General features: G+C 35.5%; 1 protein-coding gene across 1 annotated transcript in view; it reads left to right on the plus strand.

Moving 5' to 3' along the window:
• The window catches only part of LOC130458498 (sperm flagellar protein 2-like), a 92,118-nt gene extending 64,494 nt beyond the window's left edge, over positions 1–27,624 (plus strand). The window contains exon 10 of the mRNA XM_056824546.1: positions 27,392–27,624. Coding sequence (XP_056680524.1) covers positions 27,392–27,572 — 181 coding nt within the window. The 3' untranslated portion in view covers positions 27,573–27,624. The remainder of the gene's footprint in view (positions 1–27,391) is intronic.

A 27,624-nucleotide genomic window follows, 5' to 3' on the forward strand; every position in this document is an offset into this window, starting at 1 on the left:
TTCCTAGAGGTCATTCCAGTTCATTATTCCTTTGACCATAATAGTATTCCTTCACCAATATATACCACAATTTGTTCAGCCATTCCCCAATTGAAGGGCATCCCCTCATTTTCCAATTTTTTGCCACCACAAAGATCCCAGCTATGAATGTTTTTGTACAATCTTTTTCCCTGTTTTCTGTTGGAGTACAAACCAAACAGTGCTATGGCTGGATCAAAAGACAGGCAGTCTTTTAAAGCCCTTTGGGCATAGTTCCAAATTGCCATCCAGAATAGTTGGATCAATTCACAACTCCACCAGAAATGTATTAATGTCCCAATTTTGATATATCCCCTCCAACACTTATTACTTTCCTTGGCTGTCATGTTAGCTAATCTGCTAGGTGTGAGGTGGTACCTCAGAGTTGTTTTGATTTGCATTTCTCTGATTATAAGAGATTAGAACACTTTTTCATGTGCTTATTAAGAGTTTTGATTTCTTTATCAGAAAATTGCCTATTCTTATCCCTTGCCCATGTATCAATTAGGGAATAACTTGATTTTTTTATACAATTGATTTAGCTCCTTATAAATTTAAGTAATTAGACCTTTGTCAGAGGTTTTTCTTATAAAGATTTTCCCCCAATTTATTGCTTCCCTTCTAATTTGGGTTGCATTGGTTTTTGTTTGTACAAAAACTTTTAAATTTAATGTAACCAAAATTGCTTATTTTACATTTTGTATTTTTTTCTAATTCTTGCTTGTTCTTAAAATCTTTCCTTTCCCAAATATCTGACAAGTATACTATTCTGTGTCCACTTAATTTACTTATAGTTTCCTTCTTTATATTCAAGTCATTCACCCATTATGAGTTTATCTTGGTGTAGGGTATGAGATATTGATCTAAACCTAATTTCTCCCATACTATCTTCCAGATTTCCCAGCAGTTTTGGTCAAATAGTGGATTTTTGTCCCAAAGCTGGGATCTTTGGGTTTATCATAGACTGTCTTGCTGATGTCATTTACCTCAAGTCTATTCCACTGATTCTCCCTTCTGTCTCTTAGCCAGAATCCTATTGTTTTGATGACTACTGCTTTAGAATACATTTTAAGATCTGGTACTGCTAGGCTATCCCATCCTTCACATTTTTTTTCATCATTTCCCTTGACATTTTTAATCTTTTTTTTTTTTTTACTTTTTAAACATTATTTTATTTGGTTATTTACAAACATTATTCATTGGAAACAATGATCATTATCTTTTCCTCCCCCCAAACCCCCCACTTCTCCCATAGCCAGCAGCACAATTCCACTGGGTTTTACATGTATTCTTTGTTCAAACCCATTTCCATGTTGTTGGTATTTGCATTAGAGTGTTCATTTAGAGTCTCTCCTCAGTCATATCCCCTCAACCCCTGTAGTCAAGCAGTTGCTTTTCTTCGGTGTTTTTACTCTCACAGTTTATCCTCTGCTTGTGGATAGTGGTTTTTTTTTTTTTTAATATATTTTATTTGATCATTTCCAAGCATTATTCGTTAAAGACATAGATCATTTTCTTTTCCTCCCCCCCACCCCCCATAGCCGACGCGTAAGTCCACTGGGCATTAGATGTTTTCTTGATTTGAACCCATTGCTTTGTTGATAGTATTTGCATTAGAGTGTTCATTTAGAGTCTATCCTCTGTCATGTCCCCTCAACCTCTGTATTCAGGCAGTTGCTTTTTCTCCGTGTTTCCACTCCCATAGTTTATCCTTTGCTTATGAATGGTGTTTTTTTCTCCTGGATCCCTGCAAGTTGTTCAGGGACATTACACCGCCACTAATGGAGAAGTCCATTACGTTCGATTATACCACAGTGTATTAGTCTCTGTGTACAATGTTCTCCTGGTTCTGCTCCTCTCGCTCTGCATCACTTCCTGGAGGTTGTTCCAGTCTCCATGGAACTTCTCCACTTTATTATTCCTTTTAGCACAATAGTATTCCATCACCAACATATACCACAGTTTGTTCAGCCATTCCCCAATTGATGGGCATCCCCTCGTTTTCCAGTTTTGGGCCACCACAAAGAGCGCAGCTATGAATATTTTTGTACAAGTCTTTGTGTCCATTATCTCTTTGGGGTACAGACCCAGCAGTGCTATGGCTGGGTCAAAGGGTAGATATTCTTTTGTCGCCCTTTGGGCATAGTTCCAAATTGCCCTCCAGAATGGTTGGATCAATTCACAACTCCACCAGCAATGAATTAATGTCCCTACATTGCCACATCCCCTCCAGCATTCATTACTTTCCTTTGCTGTTATGTTAGCCAATCTGCTAGGTGTGAGGTGATACCTCAGAGTTGTTTTGATTTGCATCTCTCTGATTATAAGAGATGTAGAACACTTCTTCATGTGCTTGTTGATAGTTTTGATTTCTTTATCTGAGAACTGCCTATCCATTTCCCTTGCCCATTTATCAATTGGAGAATGGCTTGATTTTTTGTACAATTGATTTAGCTCATTATAAATATGAGTAATTAAACCTTTGTCAGAGGTTTCTATGCAGATTTTTTCCCAATTTGTTGTTTCCCTTCTGATTTTAGTTATATTGGTTTTGTTTGTACAAAAGCTTTTTAGTTTGATGTAGTCAAAATTATTTATTTTACATTTTGTGATTCTTTCTATATCTTGCTTGGTTTTAAAGCCTTTCCCCTCCCAAAGGTCTGACATGTATACTATTCTGTGTTTACCCAATTTGCTTATGGTTTCCTTCTTTATGTTTAAGTCACTCACCCATTTTGAATTTATCTTGGTGTAGGGTGTGAGGTGTTGATCTATTCCTAGTCTCTCCCACACTGTCTTCCAATTTTCCCAGCAGTTTTTATCAAATAGTGGATTTTTGTCCCAAAAGCTGGGATCTTTGGGTTTATCGTATACTGTCTTGCTGAGGTCGCTTTCCCCCAGTCTATTCCACTGATCTTCCTTTCTGTTTCTTAGCCAGTACCAAATTGTTTTGATGACTGCTGCTTTGTAATATAGTTTTAGGTCAGGGACTGCAAGGCCCCCATCATATGTGTTTTTTTTCATTATTTCCCTGGATATCCTTGATCTTTTGTTCTTCCAAATGAACTTTGTTATGGTTTTTTCTAAATCAGTGAAGAAGTATTTTGGTAGTTCAATGGGTATGGCACTAAATAGATAAATAAGTTTGGGTAGGATGGTCATTTTTATTATATTGGCTCGTCCTATCCATGAGCAGTTAATGTTTTTCCATTTGTTCAAGTCTAGTTTTAGTTGTGTGGCGAGTGTTTTGTAGTTGTGTTCATATAGTTCCTGTGTTTGTCTTGGGAGATAGATTCCTAGGTATTTTATTTTGTCTAAGGTGATTTTGAATGGGATTTCTCTTTCTAGTTCTTGCTGCTGAGCTGTGTTGGAGATATATAGAAAAGCTGATGATTTATGTGGGTTTATTTTGTATCCTGCAACTTTGCTAAAGTTGTTGATTATTTCAATTAGCTTTTTGGTTGAATCTCTAGGATTCTTTAAGTAGACCATCATGTCATCCGCAAAGAGTGATAACTTAGTCTCCTCCTTGCCTATTTTGATGCCTTCAATTCCTTTATCTTCTCTAATTGCTACTGCTAGTGTTTCTAGTACAATGTCAAATAGTAGAGGTGATAATGGGCATCCTTGTTTCACTCCTGATCTTATTGGGAATGCATCTAGTTTATCCCCATTGCAGATGATATTAGCTGTTGGTTTTAGATATATACTGTTTATTATTTTTAGGAATGACCCTTCTATTCCTATGCTTTCTAGTGTTTTTAATAGGAATGGGTGTTGTATTTTATCAAAGGCTTTTTCTGCATCTATTGAGATAATCATGTGGTTCTTGCTAGTTTGCTTGTTGATGTGGTCAATTATGTGGATGGTTTTCCTAATGTTGAACCAGCCCTGCATCCCTGGTATAAATCCTACTTGATCATGGTGAATGACCCTTCTGATCACTTGCTGGAGTCTTTTTGCTAGTATCCTATTTAAGATTTTTGCATCTATATTCATTAGGGAGATTGGCCTATAGTTTTCTTTCTCTGTTTTTGACCTGCCTGGTTTTGGAATCAGTACCATGTTTGTGTCGTAAAAGGAGTTTGGTAGAACTCCCTCTTTGCTTATTATGTCAAATAGTTTGTATAGTATTGGGATTAACTGTTCTCTGAATGTTTGATAGAATTCACAGGTGAATCCATCAGGCCCTGGGGATTTTTTCTTAGGAAGTTCTTTGATGGCTTGATGGATTTCAATTTCTGATATGGGATTATTTAAGAATTCTATTTCCTCTTCTGTTAGTCTAGGCAGTTTGTATTTTTGTATATATTTATCCATTTCTCCTAAATTGGTGTATTTATTGCCATATAATTGGGCAAAGTAATTTCTAATGATTGCCTTAATTTCCTCCTCATTGGAGGTGCTGTCCCCCTTTTCATCTTTAATGCTGTGAATTTGCTTTTCTTCCTTCCTTTTTTTAATTAGATTGACCAGTACTTTGTCTATTTTGTTTGTTTTTTCAAAGTACCAGCTTCTTGTCTTATTTATTAAATCAATAGTTCTATCACTTTCGATTTTATTAATTTCTCCCTTAATTTTTAGGATTTCTAATTTGGTTTTCTGCTGGGGGTTTTTAATTTGATCGCTTTCGAGTTTTTTCAATTGCATTTCCAATTGATTGATCTCTGCTCTCCCTTGTTTGTTAATATAAGCTTTCAGGGATATGAATTTGCCTCTGATTACCGCTTTGGCTGCATCCCAAAAGGTTTGAAAGGATGTTTCGCCATTGTTATTTTCCTTGATGAAATTATTAATTGTTTCTATGATTTCTTCTTTAACTAAACGGTTTTGGAGTATCATATTGTTTAATTTCCAATTGGTTTTAGATTTGGTTTTCCATGTACCATTACTAATCATTATTTTTATTGCCTTGTGATCTGAGAAGGCTGCATTCATTATTTCTGCTTTTTTGCATTTGTGTGCTATGTTTCTGTGACCTAATGTATGGTCAATTTTTGTGAATGTGCCATGTGGTGCTGAGAAGAAGGTGTATTCCTTTTTATCCCTATTTATTTTTCTCCATATGTCTATTAATTCTAATTTTTCTAAGATTTCATTCACTTCTTTTACCTCTTTCTTATTTATTTTTTGATTTGATTTATCTAAATTTGATAATGGTTGGTTTAAGTCTCCCACTAGTATGGTTTTATTGTCTATTTCTTCCTTCAATTCTCCTAGTTTCTCCATTAGAAATTTGGGTGCTATATTATTTGGTGCATACATGTTGATTAATGATATTTCCTCATTGTCTAGAGTCCCTTTTAACAAAATATAATTACCTTCCCTATCCCTTTTGATCAGGTCTATTTTTGCATTGGCTTTATCAGATATCATGATTACCACTCCTGCCTTCTTTCTATCAGTTGAGGCCCAGAAGGTCTTACTCCATCCTTTAATTCTGACCTTGTGGGTGTCAACCCGCCTCATGTGTGTTTCTTGAAGACAACATATGGTAGGGTTTTGGATTCTAATCCATTCTGCTATTCGTCTACGTTTTATGGGTGAGTTCATCCCATTCACATTCAAAGTTATGATTGTCATTTGTGGACTCCCTGGCATTTTGATATCCTTCCCTAATTCTAACCTTTTCTTCTTCGGCTCTACCTTTTAGTCCAGTGATTTACTTTGAATCAGTCCCTTTGTCCCCTCCCTTGATGTTTCCCTTTTTAGTCCCTCCCTTTTTCTTCCCTCCCCCTCCCCCCTCTCTTTCCCTCCCTTTTTGTTCTCCCTCTCCCCCTCCCCCCTCTCTTTCCCTCCCTTTTTGTTCTCCCTCTCCCCCTCCCCCCCTCGGTTTTCCCTTCTCCTTACCCTTGTTGGGTAAGATAGAATTCAAGATCCCAATGGATCTGGATGTTTTTCCCTCTCAGAGTTGATTTCCCTGAGATTGAGGTTTAAGTAAACCCCCCCCCCTCTCTTCCTCTCCTTCTTATAGGAGTTTTCTTCCCCTCCCCTTCCCATGTGAATCTTTGTGTGAGAACAATTATTCTATTTGGTCTTTCTTTACCCCCTATTTATACATTACATTTTCCCCACATATTAGTATACATAGATTGATATAAATGTAGTCCTTATAGAAGAGAGTTTGAGTAAAAGAAGAAGATAACATTTTTCCCCTTTCCTTAATATTTACCTTTTCAGGTATTCCTTGCTCTTTGATTTTCGGTATCAAACTTTCCACAGAGCTCTGGTCTTTTCTTTGCAAAAAGTTGGAAGTCTTCTATTTTGTTGAATGCCCATACTTTCCCTTGGAAGTATATAGTCAGTTTTGCTGGGTAGCTGATTCTTGGTTGGAGACCCAGCTCTCTTGCCTTTCTGAAGATCATGTTCCATGCCTTACGATCATTCAGAGTAGAACTTGCAAGGTCTTGTGTGACCCTGATTGGCATTCCTTTATATCTAAATTGTCTTTTTCTGGCTTCCTATAGGATTTTTTCTTTTGTTTGATAGCTTTGGAATTTGGCAATTACATTCCTGGGAGTTGTCTTTTGGGGGTTTAGTGTAGAAGGTGTTCTGTGAGCTCTGTCAGTGGCTGTATTGCCCCCTTGTTCTAGAATCTCTGGGCAATTTTCTTTGATTATATCTTGTATCACCATGTCCAGTTTGGTGTTTATTTCTGGCTTTTCTGGGAGTCCAATTATTCTTAAATTTTCTCTTCTCCCTCTATTTTCCAGATCTATCACCTTGTCGGTGAGATATTTTATGTTCTCTTCTAATTTCTTGGTGTTTTGGCTTTGCTTTATTAGTTCTTGCTTTAAAGCCTGGTTTTCTTTTACAGTTTGTTCAAACTGGTTTTGTAGATGCGTGAATTTCTTTTGCATTATTTCCCACTTTTCCTCCCAGAGGGCTTCCATCTTTTTGGTCATTTCTGATTCAAATTCTTCATGGGTTTGTGGAGAGTTTCTATTTCCTTTGGAAGATTTTGGGGAATTTTCTTGTATATCTTCTTCTATCTGCTCTGTATTTTGTATTTTGGCTCCATAGAATGTGTCCAAAGTCGCCCCTTTCTTCTTATTTTTCTTGGTATTTTGGGGCTTCTGTGCTTCTGTGGAGTTTGCTGCCATCTCTGAATGTGGAGGATTAGCTTTTCTTATCTCTGTCTGGTGATCAGAGGCTTTAGTCCGGGGCAGATTGTCCCTTCTATGAGCTTTCCCTGGGTTAAACTGAATATGCCTCACTGGAACTGGAATGGAAGGGTCGGACCACAAGGCCACACTCCCCCCCCCACCCCCCCCCACCCCCCCACCCCCCCCCACCCCCCCCCACCCCCCCCCCCGCTCGCTTTCCGGAAGTTGCCTTCAGAATCGCTGGCCGTGAGGCTGTTTCGTCGGCCTGCGGGGGGATGGGCTGCAGCTAACCCAAGCTCTGAGGGCAAGGACTTTCACTGAGACTTGGATAGCAGGATCCAGCCCGTGAGGCTGTTTTGCCCGCCCTGAGGGTTGCTGTTGTTTAGACCAGCTCTCTGCAGTGGAAGCCCCAGGCAGTAACTTTCACCCGGACTCGGGTAGAAGGCCCTGAGGGTTGTTGTTCCAAGGACTCTGCTCTCTGAGCCCGGGCCGGGCTGCGGCTTCCGGGAGCCTTGGACTCTGCGCTCCTACCCCTGAGGTCCGAGTGATCTCGGGTTCTGGCTTTTGAGGGGAGCCGTACCTTTTGAACCGGGTCCAGGTCCAGGAGGAGGCTTCCCAGGGTCTGTGCTGTTGATCGTTTTGAATTTCGGCGCCTTAGGAGCTTATAGTTTGAGATCGGTCGGGAAGGGTTTTCCGGAGATCTGAGCTTTAGCTTTCTCTAAGCCGCCATCTTAACCGGAAGTGTCGACATTTTTAATCTTTTGTTCTTCCAAATGAACTTTGTTATGTTTTTTACTAATTCAGGAAAAAAGTTTCTTGGTAGTTTGATAGTATGGCACTAAATAAGTAAATCAATTTGGGTAGGATTGTCATTTTTATTATGTTAGTTTATCCTGCCCATGAGCAATTAATGTTTTTCCAATTTTTAGATCTAATTTTAATTTTGTGGAAAGTGTTTTGTAGTTGTGTTCATATAGTTACTGTGTTTTCTTGGCAGATAGATTCCTAAGTATTTTATTGTCGAGGGTGATTTTAAATGGAATTTCTCTTTCTAATTCTTGCTGCTGAAATGGGTTGGAGATATATAGAAATCCTGATGACTTATGTGGGTTTATTTTGTATTCTGCAACTTTGCTAATAATAATGTTGATTATCTCCACTAGCTTTTTAGTTGAAGCTCTAGAATTCTTTAACTAGACCATCATATCATCTGCAAAGAGTAATAGTTTTGCCTCCTCGTTGCCTATTTTAATACCTTCAGTTTCTTTTTTCTCTAATTCCTACTGCTAGTATTTCTAGTACAATGTTAAATAATAGAGGTGATAATGGGCATCCTTGTTTCACACCTGATCTTATTGGGAATGCTTCTAATTTATCCCCATTGCAGATACTGCTTGCTGATGGTCTTAGATATATATTCTTTATTTTAGGAAAGGCCCTTCTATTACTATACTTTGTAGTGTCTTCAATAGGAATGAGTATTGTATTTTGTCAAAGGTTTTTTTCTGTATCTAGGGAGATATCCATGTGATTTTTTTGGTTTGCTTGTTGATACAATTCTCTTAAAATTTTTGCATCTATGTTCGTTAAGGAGATTGGTCTGTAGTTTTCTTTCTCTGTTTTTGATCTACCTGACTTTGGAATCAGTACAAAATTTGTGTTTTTGTTTTAAATACCAACTTCTAGCTTTATTTATTAATTTAGTGGTTCTTTAACTTTCAATTTTATTAATTTCTCCTTTAATTTTTAGGATCTCTAATTTAGTTTTCATCTGGGGATTTTTAATTTGTTCACTTTCTAGTTTTTTTTTAATTTTCATGCCTAATTTATTGATCTTAGGCCTCCCTAATTTGTTAATATATGCACTCAAGGACATGAATTTTCCCCTCAGTTCAGCTTTGGCTGCATCCCATAGATTTCAGTAGGATTTCTCATCATTGCCATTTTCTTCAATGAAAGTATTAATTGTTTCTATGATTTATTTTTTAAGTAACTGATTTTAGAGAATCATATTATTTAATTTCCAATTAATTTTGACTTGCCTTTCTATGTACCCTTACTAATTATTTTTAGTGCATTATGATCTTAAAAGTTTGCATTTATTATTTCTGCTTTTTTGCACTTGTTTGCCATGTTTTTATGTCCTAGTACATGTCAATTTTTGTGAATTTACCATGTGCTGCTGAAAAGAAGGTGTATTCCTTTTTGTCCCTATTTATTTTTCTCTACATATCTAATAACTAATTTTTCTAATATTTCCTTCACATCTCTTACCTCTTTCTTATTTATTTTTTTGGTGATTTATCTAGTTTGGATAGAAGAAGGTTCAGATCTCCCACTAGTATAGTTTTTCTATCTATTTCATCCTTCAGTTCCACTAGTTTCTCCTTTAGAAATTTGGATGCTATACCATTTGGTGCATACATGTTGAGTACTGATACTTCCTCATTGTCTATATTGCCTTTTATCAGGATGTAACTACCTTCCCTATCTCTTTTAATCAGATCTATTTTTACTTTGGCTTTCTCAGATATCATGATTGGGACTCCTGCCTTCTTTTTCTCAGTTGAAGCCCTATAGATTTTTCTCCTGCATTTTACCTTTTCCCTATGTATGTCTATCTGCCTCATGTGTATTTCTTGTAGACAACATATCGTAGGATTTTGGTTTCTAATCCACTCTGCTATTTGCTTTCATTTTATGGATGAACTCATCCCATTTTCAATCAGAGTTATGATTACCAGCTGTGTATTCCCCAACATTCAGCCAAATAATGACTAAAAATTGGTTTAATTTCTTCAATGCTTGTGAATTCACCTTTTCCATTTTTAACACTGATAATTTGTGTGGGGGGGGTTAGATTTTTAAAACTTTATTTACAACATCTTCCTATGGTTATATGATTCATGATTTTTCCCAACCCTCTTCCCTCCCCCCTCCCAGATCTGACAAGTCATTCCACTGGGTTATACATACACCATTGTTCAAAACCTATTTCCAAATTATTCATATTTACAATAGAGAGATCTTTTAACATCAAAACTCCAATCATATCCACATGGAACCACATGATTCATCATATGGTTTTTTTTCTGTGTTTTTGTTCTCATAGTTCTTTCTCTGGATGTGGATAGCATTCTTTCTCATAAATTTCTCTAGATTGTCCTCGTTCATTACACTGCTGCTAGTAGAAAAGTCTATTACATTTGATTGTGCCACAGTGTCTCAGTCTCAATGTACAATGTTCTCCTGATACTGCTCCTTTTGCTCTGCACAAACCTGGAGATCATTCCAGTTCACACAGAAATCCTCTCATTTCAGCACAATAATATTCTATCACCATCATATACCACAAATTTGTTCAGTTATTCCCCAATTGAGAGACATCCTCTCATTTTCCAATTTTTTTGCCATGACAAAGAGCATAGCTATAAGTATTTTTGTACACATCTTTTTACTTATTATCTCTTTGGAGTTCAAGCCCAGCAATGGTGTGACTGGATCAAAGGGCAGGCATTCTTTTAAAGCCCTTTGGGCAACGCTCCAAATTGCCCTTCAGAACGGTTGGACCAATTAACAACTCCATCAGCATTTTTTTCTTTTTTTTTAAATCAAATTGACAAATGCGTTATCTATTTTATTTTTTATTTTCTCCCCACCCAATAAAACCAGCCTCTTGTCTATTTTATTAGTTCAATCATTTCTCACTCTTACTTTTAACTAATTTCTCCCTTGACCTTCAGGATTTTCAAATTGGTATTTAATTGAGGGTTTTTCATTTGTGTTCTTTTTCCAGGTTTTTTTTTTTATTGTTTTCCCAATTCATTGAACTGTTCAATCTTTAATGTAAACATTCAGAGATATAAATCTCCCTTTGTGTGTAGGTTTGCCTACATCCCATTAATTCTAATGAAATCAATGATTTTTTTCTATGATTTGTTCTTTGACCCTACTCATTCTTTAGAATAAGACTATTTCTTTGCAAATATTTTTCAATCTCTCTGATGCCCTTTGTTGAATGTAATTTTTATTTCACTATGGTCTGAAAATAATGCATTTAGTATTTTTGCTTGTGTACATTAGATTGTGAGTTTTTATGCCTATTATATGGTCAGTTTTTGTGAAGGTTTCATGCACTTCTGGGAAAAAGATATGTTGCTTTCTATTCTCATTCTCTTTTCTCCAGAAGTCAATCATTTCAAACTTTTCTCAAGTTTTCTTTATTTCCTTAGCTTATTTTTTCTTGGATTTATCTTCTTCTGAGAGGAGAAGATTGAGGTCCTCCACTAGTATAGTCTTATTTTCTATTTATTCCTGTAACTCATGGAATCTCTCCTTTAAAACTTTTCTTATTACATCATTTGGTGAATATATGTTTAGAATTCATATTACTTCATTGTCTATTGTACCTTTAATCAAGATATCCTTCCTTATCTCTTTTATTATGTGTGTGTGTGTGTGTATTTGCTTTAGCTGAGGCATAATACATTCTGTTCCAGCCCCTTACTTTACTCTATGTGTGTGTGTCTCTCTGCTTTAAATGCACTTCTTTGAAATAGCATATGATGGGATTCTGGTTTTTAATTCACTCTGCTATCCCATTCCATTTTATGGGTGAGTTTATCCTATTCACATTCACAGTGGAGATTTTGTCTTTCCCCTCCATATTATTTTCTCTCTATTTATCTTTCTTTCTCTCTCCTTTCAGCCTCTTCCTGTTCACAAATATTTTGCTTCTAAGCCCTACCACCCCCAATTCACTCTCTCTTTTGTCCATCCTTCCCTTCTATTATTCCTTCTAACCTACTTCCCCCTAGGGAAAGGTAGGCTTCTATGGCTGAATGTGAATTTTATCCGCATTTTGAGTTAATTCCAAAGAGAGTAAAGTCCAAGTATTGCCAGACACCACCAATACCATCTTCTCCTCCAATTTATTGACTCTAATGTACCTCTTCATGTGAGATAATTTACCTCCTCCTATCCCTCTTTTTCTCCCAATTTGTTCCTGTTACTCATCATTTAATTTTTTAATATCATCCCATCCAATTCAACTTACTCTCTTCCTTCTTTCTATATAAACTCTTTCTCATTTTCCTAATACTGATGATTTTTATGTACCTTAAGAATCTTGAGTACTTTAAGTGTGTTAAGTTTCTCAAGTATCATAGATATCTTTAGTAGCTTTATTATCATCTTCCTATGTAGGAATGTAATCAATTAAAATTTCCTTTTTTTTCCCTTTTAATGATTTGCTTGAGGGTGGAATTTACTCGTCATACTTTCTTTTGAGCTATAATTTTTTTTATTAGGAATGCCAAATTTGTTACATATCCATTTCCCCCCTGGAAGATTATACTAAATTTTTCTGGATATCTGATTCTTGTTTTTTAACCTAGATCCTTTAGCTTTTAGAATCCTCTGATCCTTTAATGTTCCTACCAGTTCCTCTGTATATCATGACTATAGCTCCATAATATTTGAATTTTTTCCTTCTGCCTGCATGCAGTACTTTTTCATTGCCATGGGATTTCTGAAATGTGTCAATAATAGTCCTGGAATATTTTAATTTTGATGTCTCTTTCACCAGGTGATTAGTGGGTTCTTTCAATGTCTATTTTCTTTCTTGTATGAGGATATCAGGATGACTGACTCCCCAAATATTTTTGCTTTCCAGTGGGGACAAAATCAACTCTGATGGACCAGACTTGTCCAGGGATGTTGTGAATAAGCTTCTATATTCTGTCAACTACTTCAGAAAGACCTAGTAACTATCAGTTTCAAGCACAGCAAGTTGGTACTCTATGTGGGCAATTTACTTTTAGCATCACCAGATCTAAAGACGTGCTTAGAATATTCAAAAAGGCTACTACTAGAGCTTTATAAGTGAGGGCACAAGTCTCTAGGAAGAAGATTCAGTAGGTACCCCCAAAAGTAGAATATCTTGGATTTATCCTGGAAAATGGCACCAGGAACATTTCAAGTAAAAGGATAGCTGATATACAGAAGCTAGGCATCCCTAGTACCAAGAAATGACTCAGGGCATTCCTAGGGTTTGCTGGTTTCTCAAGACAGTATATCATAGGGTATTCCCACATTCCAAAATGTTTGACTGATTTTACAAATAATGAGGTTAAAAAACCATTACAACTAACTAAGGAACATCTACATGCTTTATCAAAGATGAAACAAGCCATTCTAACAGCTCTGCTTTAGAGATACCAAACTATAAAAAGGAGTTCCACTTACATGTACATGGAGCATCACTTCAGGGGCGTTGGCACAATATTTGAGGTTGAATTTAAGACCTATTGTATTTTACAGTTCTATCCTAGACTCAGTCACACAAGGAATGGTACATTGCCAGAGAATCATTGTTGCAACTGCTCTCATGATAAAGAAAGAAAATGATATCGTACTGGTTTTCAAGCTACATGTGTATTCTGCACATCAAATTGAAAAACTATTGCAATCACAGAATATGCATGATTTTACAAATGTAAGGATATCTCAATATGAAATCATTTTTCTGGGTAATGACAACATAACCATTCATAGGTGTGCACCGTTGAATCCAGCTACTCTGATTCTAGATTTGCCAATAGGTAGAGAACCACTGTAAGATTGTAACCAAGTGGTAGAAATAATGTATAAGCCTAGAGGAGATCTCAAAGACACACCTCTTAGTGATCCTGATATGGAGTTATGCACTGATGGATCCTCATACATCTGTAGAAGGCACGGGGTCACAGGGGCAGCTGTAGTAAACAATGACAAAACGCTTTGGAATGCATCATTACCAAGTCATGTCAGTGCCCAGGGCACTGAGTTAAAAGCTTTGCTTCAAGCCCTGGAAATAACAAAAGGGAAAAAAGCAAATATTTTCACAGATTGCCCTTATCTTTTTTCTGTGATTCATGACATGGGCTTTATTTGGAAAAGCAGAAGTTTTATTACAATGGCTGGAAAATCCATTGCATATAGTGAACTTATTCATAATCTGATAAAAGCTGCTGAATTACCAAAAGAGTTAGCCATGATCCAATGCAAGGCACATACTCATGGCAAGGACAGGATATCCCTTGGAAACCAAAGAGCAGATATAACAGCAAAATATTCAGCAAGATTTGGTCCCTACTGTGTGCTGAATCTTTCCCTGGTGGAAAAGCATGATCTTACCAAAGCTTACCATGGGGATGAGGTTCAGTCATGGAAAAACATCTAGGGGCTAGATTAGTTTAAGGCATCTGGGTAGCTCAAGGAAGAAAACCAATTCTCCCCATAAAATTCTACCAACATCTATGCAATGTGATTCATTCTAAAGGTCATTATGAAGTCCAATCCATCCTAAATGCAGTACAAAGTTTCTGGACGACTCCAGGGATTTCAACAAATGCCATCAGAATTTGTTAGGCATGTGACATATGTATGAAATTTAATCAAGGACATTTTAAGAACATAGCATTGGGAGGCAGACCTCTAAGTTATATGCCTTTCCAATGTTTACAAATAGACTACATAAACATGCCTAAAGACAAAGGATTCAAATATGCATTGGTTATTATGGATAGACTAACAAGAAGGGTTGAGGCATATCCAGCTAAGAAAAATGACACAGACACAGTAGTGAGATCTTTAGTGAAAGACAAAATTCCTAGGTATGGCATTTTGATACCATAGACTCAGATAGAGGGACTCCTTTAACTTCTTAACTTTTGCAAGAAGTATATAAGACCTTGGGTTTTAAAAGCAGTCTCCATAATGTATATAGACCACAGAGTTCAAGCCAAGTTGAACAAATGAATAAAGAATTGAAAATATTAATAGTAAAACTCTATTCAGAAACCCATTTGAAATGGACAGATATTATTCCATTAGCATTGTTTCAACTAAGAACAAGACCCAGAGGTGACTTATATGTATCCCCATTAGAGATATTATATGATCAACCTTTATGGCTTGATAGGACTGCAAAACCATCATATTAATCTATTAAAAGGAAAATGTCAACTTTATCATTACCTAGTAGAAATGCAAAATAGGTTGTAAGAACTATGGAAGGTAGGTTTGTTAATACAATGAGTACCATTGGATTTCTCATTACATAAAATAAAACAGGGAGATAAAGTATATGTGAAAAATTTTAATAGAGAAACTTCTACAGAACCAAGATGGATAGACTCTCTAGACATGAATATGGTTACTCCCACATCTGTCAAAGTAACAGGAAAAGATGCGTGGTATCATGCCTCACATGTGAAACAACATCATTCCCATAATATTACCAGAGATATAGAAGAACAAGAAGTAACATCATAAAGAAAATGTATAATAAAAAATCTGAAGTATTGCCAATAGCCCTAAAAATATCTTAACAATTGTCCCTATAAATGGAAATAATTACATGAGAGTAGAAGAAGACTAGCAAAATGAAAGCACTGCACAAAACAACACAAGAACAACAACAACACAAATGAGAGACACGAGAGTACAAATCAAAACAAAATATAAGCACTGGAAAAACACTGATGAAGTAGCCCCAATATGAATATTATAGCTACAATGAGAAAAGATCTCTGTTTACAACAACAAAAACACTAAGAATGAAACAAAATTACTTAATAAAGAAGACACATCTCTGCAAAACATCATGCATAATTCTATCTATTCCAAGAAAAAAATAAGAACCATAGAGTAAAGAAAAATTCTATCACCAAGAAAAATTCAGAAGTCCAAATAATCTCCTAATATAAACATATCAAAGAAGCCAAATCTACATGAAATAAACCCCTTGAAAAAATTAAACATCAAATGATATAAAACAATATCACATTTCAAAACCATAAGATATATCTTAAAAGTCTACTTAGTACAACACACTACATATACCCACACATAAATATTATCACATGGAAAAACATACATCCACACATGAATAATCAAACCATAAAGGATGACAGGTACACATGAAGAAGTCAAGCTTACTTCCATGCACATGCAAACAAGGAAAAATCAATCTTACACATAGGCATATAAAGAGCTTACATGCATGAATGTTCCTGTATGTTAAAGAATATGGGACTTCAATCAAGGTGAGACAACAGACAACATGTGTAACCTGAACAGATGAAGACCCCAAGACATGTATGTTTTCTACAATCAACATCAAGGACATTGAAAGAATTTGAAATATAGAACTGATGGTGATGAGGTCATATAAGAATTTATCATGAATGTTAACATCACACATAAGTAAATGCACATATACAAGCACACATAAGCACAGCATGGAAAGGAATCTCATGGATTAGGTAAATATGTAACATCTCATAAGTAGAACACACACAAAATTCATACTGATATAATTGTGAGTTTCTGTGGAAAATTCAAACAGACAAAGGAAATGTTCTTATCTGCATGACTTTGAACAGAACTCACATACAAAATGTATCATAATTGTACATATATAAAAATTTGTATAGACAAAACTATGTACTTTTGTAAGTTACTGATATTCTAACAACTAACACAAGGCAAGATTAGATAAATCATTTGAAATTCTAGATAGATTAAGGACAGATGGATAGCATATTTAACATAAATTAAGCTACATAGTAATTATAGGAATGATTATTGTGTATGAAATTTTTTACTTAGAACAGGCTATAGTTCATTAGGAAATAAGGAAGGTATATTGTTGTTTAAAAAACTGTTTAAACTGTTGCATTTGTTATTATTGTTTTAAAAACCATATTTCTGTATTCTATTCTATGACCTACCCCACTCTCCTTAATCAAAATCTTAGAATAGGGTTAGATAGAGTAAAAATAGTAAAGATAGACTAGGATTTTTATTGGGGGGGGGGTGTTGTGGAATACTTTAAAATAGTATAGTATCATAACTTAGACAGTTAGGAGACATTAACAATATAAGAGGTAAGTATGAAAAGACAAATGCAGAATTACTGGTTGTAAATTCTGCTAAAGACAGAAAATGGGGATTTTTAAATGAAGATATTGAGCAATGACAAATGGATCTGCAGAAAAAAGCAAGGAGTTCAGAATTTTGGAACACCAATAGAACCTTTAAGTTAGCAGTTAAGCAGCTTGAACTGGCTGAGAATCCATTCCTCCTCTGGCTGTTTACCAGAAGGTGGAAGACGGACCTCTTCATCTCCTCTCTAGTCATTGCCTTCTACATGAATGTGAGCAGCAGAGAAATTTGGTTTAGCCTAGAGACTTGTCAGCAGTGTTGTTAATACCTACCCTTAGGGAAAATATTTCTGTTTTTGAACTGACAATTTTTCAAATCTTCAATCAACAAGATAACTTAGAGATTAGAGAGAACCTAATTTCCCTCTTCCCTTCCCCTAACCTCTTCTTACCCCTTCTCCCCAAAGAATAAAAATCCCTTTAGTTAAAGGTCTGGTTGTGGGATTTTATTATTAAGGGGAAAATATTCAAAACTTACCATCTATGAGAAGACCATTTCTCAGACAGCTAAAAAGGAACAAGAAGTAGTGTAGAGGAGGGGCTCAAGATTCAGTCTTTTCCTTGGCTTGCTTCCTGGTGCAACCTCTCAAAAAATTCCCCCCTACTCTAATATACCAAGCTTCATTATCTACTACACTTGTAATATGTTACCTAAGCTCTTTTTAAAAAAAAATAATGTCTTTTCAGGTATTCCAGTGATTTTTAGATTATCTCTCTCTCCTGTGTCTGTTTTTTAAATCAGTCATTTTTCTAGTGTGATATTTCAGATTTTCTACCATTTTTCTATTCTTCTGATTTTGTCTTATTGTTTCCTGATGTCTTATTGAGTCATTAGCTACTATTTGTTCAATTCTAATTTTTAGGAAGTTGGTTTCTTCCTTGAGCTTTTGTATTTCTTTTTCATTTGACCAGTTCTATTATTGAAAAAAAGTTGTTTTTACTTCTATTTTCTTTTAGTCCATACTAGTTAGAAAGTTTTCTGCAGTGAATTTTCTTACAAACTGTTGACTCTTTCTATGGATTCTCTTATTATTTGATTTTTAAACTTCTTTTCAAGTTCATCCAGGGGTTCCTTTGAAGCCTGATAGCCATTCACACATTCCTTTGAAGCTTCATGTTTCCTTTTGGCATTTTTGTACTCTTCTGAATTGGTATTTTGATCTTCCCTGTCTCTAAAGTAACTCTCTAAGTTCAAGTTTTTTCTTTGCCTTTTACTCTTTTAAAAATTATTTTCCTCCCATTGCCTGCCAATCTTTTGAGGTTCTTCTCTGATTCTAGGGTGGGGGAGCATTGTTCCAAGCTTGCAGGGTACTCTTCTCTGGTTCTTGGGTTAGACCTGACTGCTTTTGGGTCCCACAGTGTGCACTTAGAGGGGGTGGCCCTACTGGCTTACTATGGAGAGGCTTGCAGCTGTTTTGTCCAGCTGGATTCTGCTCCTCATTCTGCTACTTCCTTTGTCATCTCCTGGGGCAGGCTGGTCCTAACTCTACTGGTTAGATGCCCTACAACACATGGCAGTGCTTTGCACTGATCCCTGCTTTGCTGTTTACTCCAGATGCCACACTCACTCAGCTATTCTTCCTTCTCACTCCAGAGAGTCATGTCCCTCTTTGCTTCCCTTCAAATCAAGGGGATTTATTTTCTTTGTGTGTGTGTGGAGGATTTTGGCAAATAGAGCAATACTCTGCTATCTTGGCTCTCAGAATAAATCTCCCCAACCAGTTTCCAATATAAAACAAGGTTTAAATGCAAATTTATTTATAAAATCATAAAAAGGATGATGGTAGAAGATTAAAAACAGTATCTTTTCATAAAAATATTTAAGTAGTAAAAGGAAAATGAAGTTAATAAAGATATTGACTTGAAACCTAATTAAGTCATATCATCTAAAAAATACTTAAAAAGAAATTAGGACAGCAATCATGATAAATGAGAACTTACTATTAACAAACTATACCTTAGCAGGGAAATATTTTGTAAAGCCTCTGGAGGGCTGAATGCAAAATTACTGTGTCCTAAGGACAGCTTCTGGTACATTGTTATACAAGGAATTTCATGAGAAGGTAGGGAGTGGGGAAAATTTAATTCATAGAGGATGAATCACCTTCTCTGAGAGGAAACTACAGGAACAGAGAATCAGATTCCTGGGAAATAAAATTCTTAAGCAGAAAAGCAAAATGTAAGGCATGTGTGCATGATGTTCATAGAGATGTTCAATGGAGTTGGTAATAAATGTTTTCTTCCATTTCCCATCTTTTGAAAGCACATACTTATATCTTAGAAGTAGAATAATTCATGGGGGAGGCATAGATAGGCAAGTTTGCATTTTCTCTTGATGGTGTCTGTAACAAATAAAAATGGTCTGGAGGCTCATCACCAGATTTATAAGCATTTATTGAGGGGGAGAGAGAGGGAAGAGAGAGAAAAAGAGAGATAGGAAAGAGAGGAGAGAGAAGAGAGGAGAGATTTTAGCCTCACTAATTTAAGGTAAGATCAGGTCCCAGGTTTCATCCCAGCATGGTAACTTCCATGGTAACTGATGCTCAAGCTAATGCCAGGACTAGACTCTGTACTCAGGATCAATGTCCCCTAAATAATTTCCTTAATAAATAGCAATGCCATAAATAAAATATAAAGAGACAGGAGCCAAGGATAGTAAACTCTATAAAGGTCCAAACTGTTAATCTTGTTTTTTTTTATTCTTTAAAATATTTCTTACTATCTCAGGAGTCATAGATTCCTATTTGCCATATTCTAGTTTTCAGAGCATTCATTACTTGTATTAAATTAATAACCCTTTTTTCTACTCTATTCTACTTCCAATTATTTCTTCTAGAGCTTTTGTTTCACTTTTAAATAAAAACAAGAATTATAACTAATGTTTACATAACACCTACTATGTACCTGTGTGCTAAGCACTTTATAAATACCATCTAAATTTGTCTTCATAACAACTCTGGGAGGAAAATGCTATTACTATCCCCATTTTACATATAAGGAAACTGAGGCAAACAAGTTAAGTGACTTGTCCAATGCTAAACAGCTAGAAAGGGTCTGAGGCCAGATTTGAGCTCAGATCTTTCTGATTCCAGTCACAATACTCTATCCACTGTTGCACCTACCTGTCTTCTTGCTTCAGTTCTTCTAAATATTTATATAGTCCATGTCTTTTGTGTTTTTCATTTGAAAGCAAGTTCTCTTAAGACCAAGATTGTTCATTTAAATTCATTCATATCCAGTGACTTTTAAATATTGTTATTTTGTTTGATTTGGTTTCAGTTTGCAACTTTAACTTCATCAGTGTAGGGAACTCTCAATGTAGAAAGTACTTCCACTAATAAAGATCAGCAACTCTTCTATAACTTTCAAATTTTCTCCCTCACTCCCAAACCATACCCCACCCACTAAGAGGATAAAAAATATATCAATTATAAATGTGAAATCATGCAAAGCATATTTCCATTATTAACACATACATTTTATTTTTAATGCAAGAAAGCTGACAAATTATACTTCATATTGCATTCAGTCTTCTCTTTGGATGTGGATAGCATTTTTAAATTGTTAGTCCTAAAATCGTCATGAAACGTTGTATTGCTCAAAGCAGCCATGTCTTTCACAGTTGAAAATCATTACAAATTGGTATTACTGAGCCCAGTGATCTCCCAGTTCTCATTTCACTTTCTATAAGTTCATATAAATCTTGTCATGATTTTCTGATAAACCATCCCACTAGTTACTTCCCAGAATACAATAGTATTCCCTCACAATCATATACCACAACTTATTCAGCCATTTCCCAATTGATGAGTATCCCCTTGATTTCTAATTCTTTGCCACCTCTAAAAAGGCACTATAAATATTTTTCAACATATGGGTCCTTTTCTTTTATCTTTTTGATCTTTGGGATAAAGATCTCATAGTAGTATTCCTGAGTCAAAGGATATGCAGTTTTATACATCTCTGGACCCAGATCTAAACTATTTTCCAGAATGATTCAATCAGTCTACTACTCCACCAACAGTTCTTTAGTGTACCTATTTTCCCCTGATCCCCTACAGCATTTGTCATTTCTGCTAGTTGTGAGGTAGTACCTCAGAATTGTTTGTATTACCTTCCTCTAATCAATAGTTAAGTACAGCATTTTATATGACTATAGATAGCATTGATTTCTTCTTCTGAAAACTGCCATTTTTATTCTTTGACCTTTTATCTATTGAAGAATGAGTCTTTTTTATATAAATCTGACTCAGTTATATGCACAATATATACTGAGAAATGGGGCTTTTATCTGAGAAGTTTGCTTTAAATTTTTGTTTTATATTACTTCATTATCTCTGGTACTTTCAAGCAAAATGTAATTTCTCTGATTATCTCTTTTAATTAGGGCTATAGTTGCTTTTAGTTTTGTTTTGTTTTGTTTTTTGAGACCATGATTGCTACCCCTGCCTTTTTTAAGTTTAATTGAATTAGATGCTGCTTTAGCCTTTTATATTAATTTTGTGTGTGTCTTTCTGTTTCAAGTGTCTGTTTTAAATAACATATTGTTGGATTCTGGTTTCTATTCCATTCTGATAACTACATGTGTTTTATGGGTAAACTCATTCACATTCTTAGTTATGATTATTAAATGTATATTTCCTTCCATCCCATTTTTTGTTTTTCTCTCTTTTTTGTCTCCTCCTCTAAAGTTAATTTTGCTTCTAATCAATGCCTCTCTTAATCTGTCCACCCTTTTATCACCTCCCCCTACTTCCTTGTTGCCTAACTTACATTTCTACATGAAATTGAGTATATATTCTTCCCTCTTTGAACCATTTCAATAAGGGAGGTTCAAGCATTGGCCACCATTCTCTCTTATATTCCCCTCCACTTCTTTACACCTCTTTTATGTGAGAACATTAACCATTCTTCCTCTTCCTTCCTCCTTCTTCTGGTGCATCCCTCTTTGTCACCCCTTGATATTTTTGGAGATCATTACAACATAATACATTTACATTCATGTCCTCAGTCAGTATAAACTCCTTTTAACTGCCTAAATAATGATAACATTCTCAGGTATTACAATTATCAAATCCCCAAATGGAAGTATAAACAGTTTAAACTTTCTGAGACTCCTTAACAATTAACCTTTTTATGCTTCTCTTGAGTCTTCTGTTTGAATATCATATTTGCTATACAGCTCTGATCTCTTCATCAGGAATGCTTGAAAGTCTCTTTATTTCATTAAATATTCATTTTCTTCCCTTAAGTTAGCTGGGTAGGTTATTATTGGTTGTAATTCTAGCTCCTTTGCCTTCTGGAATATCATGTTCCAAGCTAGCCTTACCTTTAACAGAGAAATGTCTAAATTTCATATGATTCTGAGTGTGACTCCACAATTTTTGAATTGTTTCTTTCTGGCTGTTTGAAGTATTTTCTCTTCACAAGAGCTCTTGAATTTATTATAATATTCTTGGGAGTTTTCATCCTGGGATTTCTTTCATAAGGTGATTGGTGAATTTTTTTGAACCTTCATTTTGCCTTCTGTATATATTAAAGCAATTTTCCTTTATAATTTCTCAAAATATGATGTCTAGGCTTTTTCTTTGATCATGGTTTTCAGATAATCTAGTAATTCTTCAGTTGTCTCTCCTTGATCTATTTTCCTAGGTCAATTTTCCAATGAGATATTTCATGTTTTCATGTATTTTTTAATTCTTTTGATGCTATTGATCATTTCTTGATGTCTCATGGAGTTATTAGCTTCTACTTGCCCAGTTTTAATTTTTAAATAGTATTTTATTTAATGAGATATTTTACTTTTTTTTTTCATTTGGCCAATTTCATTTAAAAAAAAATTCTTTTTTTCAATGACTTTTTATGTCTCTTTTTCCATTTGACTTATTCTGACTTTTTGGAAATTCTTTTCTTCAGTTTATTTTTGTGCTTCTTTTATCATTTGACCAGTTCTGTTTTTTAAGATGTTAATTTCTTCAGTATTTTTGTGCCTGTCGAAGCCGTTGCCCGGGGCTAAACCTTGTGAGGGTAGCCATCCTGTCATAGACCTCTGGTGAACTAGGGTTTTGCTCACCCAGCATGTGAAGACTGCTTTGGCGGAACACGATGCAGCAAGGCACTGTGGAGTGCTTAGGACATGTTGGAGCACAAAAGACAACACAGCCATCCAATGCAGCTGAGGAAGTCTCCAGTTGTAACGACTTTTCGTACCAATGGACCCAGGCTTCCACCTGGATTCTGTGCATCGACTCTTCCACTTAAATCTCCTTCACGCACAAGTGTCTTTGTTCACACTCATCTATCCCAACTATAGATGAAAATGCACAAAGACAAACATCATTCTCGGTTACTGAGAGACTACTACTACTACTACTACTACATTTTTGTGCCTCTTTTACTAAGCTGTTAATATTCTGCTTTTGTAATTTTCTTGCTTCACTCTCATTTCTTTTCCCAATTTTCCCTTTATCATTCTTATATATTTAACTCTTCCACAAATTATTTTTGGGTTTGTTGGGCTTATATCCAAATAACATTTTTCCGTGAGGCTTTGATGATAGCTATTTTCACATGATTGTCTTCTAAATTTATATCTTCACTGCCCCAGTAATGTCTTTTTATGGTCAAATTTTATCTTTTCCCAGCCTATTTTTAGACTTTAAAATTCTTGCTAAAATTGAGCTTTGCTCATCTGGGAATGGGGAGGTACTGTCCCAAGATCCAGACTTTTTCATGATCCTATTTTACAGAGTGGTTTCTGGAGTTATTTAATGTTTGTTGTTTCCAAGATTGCACGATTCTAGGCGAATTGTGATCTGTGCTCTCCTGTCTTCACTGTGGTCTTTACCTAAGAAGGCTCCAGGTCCCCTGCAACTATAAGCAATATTATTTTTTTTGCCATGAAACTGCAACTAGGGTCCCTTCTCCCTTGTGACTGACTTCCAGTATCACCTCTCTTCCCTGGCACTGTGAGCCAGAACTTCTTTGGGCAATAGAGTTGCCAGTCAGTGCCATCTGAGGGTACTAGAAAAGGGTCCCCTTAATTCTATTCCTGAGAAGTTGTCTGACTTTCTTACCCATATCTGAGCTTAGAGCTTCCAAAGCTGCTGCTGCTTCTGCTGCTGCTATAGCCACTGTTTCTGACACAATATGTGTGGGCTGTATATAGACCTTTTACCCTACAGTCACAAAATTCTCCTGCCAACCTCCTAAATTTTCTTCGATTGAAAAAATGTCTCACTTTGACCTTGTGTTGTCTCTGCTGCTTCAAAATGTGATTTGAGGCAGTATTTTTAAATTGTTTGGAGGCTAATGTTGAGAGAGTTGAGCCAGATCATATCTAATCCACCATCTTGGTACTATTCTATAGCTTTAAGGTCCTCATGTACTCAAAGGTTTTGGGACTTGTCCATGGTCTTATAGCTAGTACAAGGATTTTACCCCAAATTGGCTTCATTCCAGACCTGACATACAAATCACTACATGCTGCCTTTCATTGCATCATAAAAATATTATATAAATTTTGTTATGCATTTCTGCACATCTTTACCTGAATGTATATAGACACCTCAAATTCTTTGTATCCAGAATGAAATTAATTATCTTTCTCCAAAAGCTACCCTTTGTCCAAACCTCCTCTTTTTCTTTTCAGATTGTCATCATCTTTTTAGTCACAAATTTTTTTCAGCTTCAGTGTAAATCTCAAACCCCCTTTATCACCACTTCTCCACATCTAGTCAGTTGCCAAATCTTGATTTCTCTCTCCACCCAACATTTCTTGTATATATCCCCTTCTCTTACTTTATATGGTTATCACTTTAGTTCAAACACTCATCATCTCTTGCCTTTACTATTGCTATAGCTTCCTACTTGTTCAAAATAATGGCTCATGAACATCTTGAGAAGAAAGTAATGATTCCTAATATGCTTCTTTTTCTAGATGTTCATGAACCAATCTTTGGATAATAGCTTCTTTAATTTTAAGAATAATCTTAACAAAGAAACTACAGAAATGTACCCCAAATGTTACTTAATAGGATGAAGGTAGACGTAGACCAGAGGTATTCTGGGAATCACTCTATTACTTCCATTGCCCTAATTTAGCATTCTCTTTTCTATTAAAGTTTCAAAAGAATGATGGCTTCCCAGAATAGCAAGAACAGCCCTTAACTCGTTGTCTTACATCATCACTTCACCTTTACCATCATCCTAACTGATTTTTCTGCTACCAGTTTCTCTTTTCTTCAATCTGTCCTCCACCCAGCTGCCCAAGTAATCATCCACAAAGCCCTGATCTGCCTGCCTGTTTCTTATTGTTAAATCATTAGCTTCTAGCCAATTCTTTAGCTTGGTAATTAAAGATCTTCATGATCTGTGTCCAGTCTATTTTTCCAGACTCATTTCAAATGATTTGTACTCGCCACTAAATAGGTTTGCCTCCTTCTTGCCCTCTAAACTGAGCAACATTATCTCCTATCTTTGAAAAACATTGTGCATTCCACAGGCAAAATAACTGTGTGACCACAAAGTAACGAAGGTATTGGGATGATAGCAGGCAATTTAAATACAGTTGTTATATATCAAAGCTAAGATTATATCAGTCTGTAGGTAAGAAAGAAACTCATCTCAGCTTTGTATGTATTTTATTGTGTGATATGATCTTTGTAGATATTTTCCTTCACTTTGTAATGACAGTAATATGTATGTGTGCATATTTCACACCATAATCCTAAATTATTTGAATGAAGAAGCAAGTATAATTGTCAAATGACTGAAAAGGAAGGCAGCTATTGAAAATATTAGGTAATGTTTAGATAGTGTATACATATATACATATTTTTTTTATAGATGCCAATGACAGTTTTAAAACTTCATTATAAAGGATACAATGACAATATATACTATAAAGTTAAAATTAATTACTTTTTTAAACTTAGCATCTATTATCACTCATTAAGTACACATTTTATTCAGACATACCAAAAGTTGAAAGAGATAATATAAGACACAGCTCCTGCCCTTAGAGGAATATTAGTTTAAAGGAGAATTCTGCACATACCAAGATAACATACAAAAGAGGACTTGACAATTGCATATAAAGGTACAGAGCAAATGCTATAAAATGTTGGAGGAGTGAAATAGACAAGAGAGTTTTACAGACTAAAGAATAAAAGAAGGCTTCAGGGACTAGTTTGTATTCAAGGTAGATCTGTTTAACACATGAAAAAAGATGAAAAAGTCAAGAGGACAGAGAGGAAAATCAAGAAATAGGTTGCAGTGCTATGTTAGGGGAACATGCCAAAGATCGACTGAGAGTCAATGTTGACTTCAGTGTAATATATTGGGGAGTTGAGGGAGGATGGTTTAGGATAATGCAGAAAAGCTAGGATGATACCAAATTATGGAAAGTCTTGGGTCCCAGTATTAGGTGCCTGAACTTTTGTCAGTAAGCAATAGGGAGTCAACACTGTTCAATAAAGCATGCAATCTGGGGGCGTGGATTGAGAGCCAGGGCCAGAGATGGGAGGTCCTGGGTTCAAATCTGGCCTCATACCCTTCCTACCTGTGTGACCTTGGGAAAGTCACTTTACCCCCATTGCCTAGCCCTTACTACTCTTCTGCCTTGGAACCAATACCCAGTATTGATTCCAAGACATAAGGTAAGGGTTTAAAAAATTAAATTTAAAAATAAAGCATGCAGTCTAATGCAGCTGCTAGTATATGATGAAAAAAGGGGGGTATTAGAATTGACATTCAATTAAAATGATTTTCAATTTGGAAATCGTTTTTAAAAAACAAATTGTGACAGAAATATTTGTTTCTTAAAATAAGATTACTGGCTATGTGCCCTTAGGTGTTTTTCTTTTTACATCTCTGGTGCAAAAACAGCATATATATGTCTGTACACATGCACATATCCTATATCCCCTGACATATCATGAGCTTCATGAGGATCATACAAAACTGGTGTACCATTCCTTTCTTCTCTAGTCTCCTGTAACCAGGCTTTGTACTTTTAGAAGCTTAACAAATTTTGTTCAGTTGAATTGGCTCCATTAGATAAGTATTGCTGTTCTTGTCATTTGTTAAATCATGTGGAACCCAGGGAAATCTAAGGTGTAGTGTTATTTTCCATCTTTGGTAGACTTTTTTTCTTGTGAATTTCCATTTATACCCAATGAAGTGATATGAATTATATTAACATGATAGCAAAAAGACGTTATTCCAAGTGAACATTTAAGTTGTCACTAACTTGTCTCTTCTTTTTTTTTTCTGTAGTCTTATTCCAGTTAAAATTATGCGTGATTGGAAGGAGCTGTTTTTCAGTGGAAAGCCAATTTATGAAATAGCCTCCATTGACTCCAAGCCATCTCGTTTTACCTCAGAACAACTAATTGAGCTATCCAAAAGGAATTTACTAGATGACAATGATTATGAGGAGTACAAGGTACCTACATAATACAGGACAGTAAAAGAAGTCTACTTTAATAAATAATATCATTCTAATAATA

The sequence above is a fragment of the Monodelphis domestica genome, chromosome 3, assembly GCF_027887165.1.
Source record: "Monodelphis domestica isolate mMonDom1 chromosome 3, mMonDom1.pri, whole genome shotgun sequence".
Taxonomy (NCBI): Eukaryota; Metazoa; Chordata; class Mammalia; order Didelphimorphia; family Didelphidae; genus Monodelphis; species Monodelphis domestica.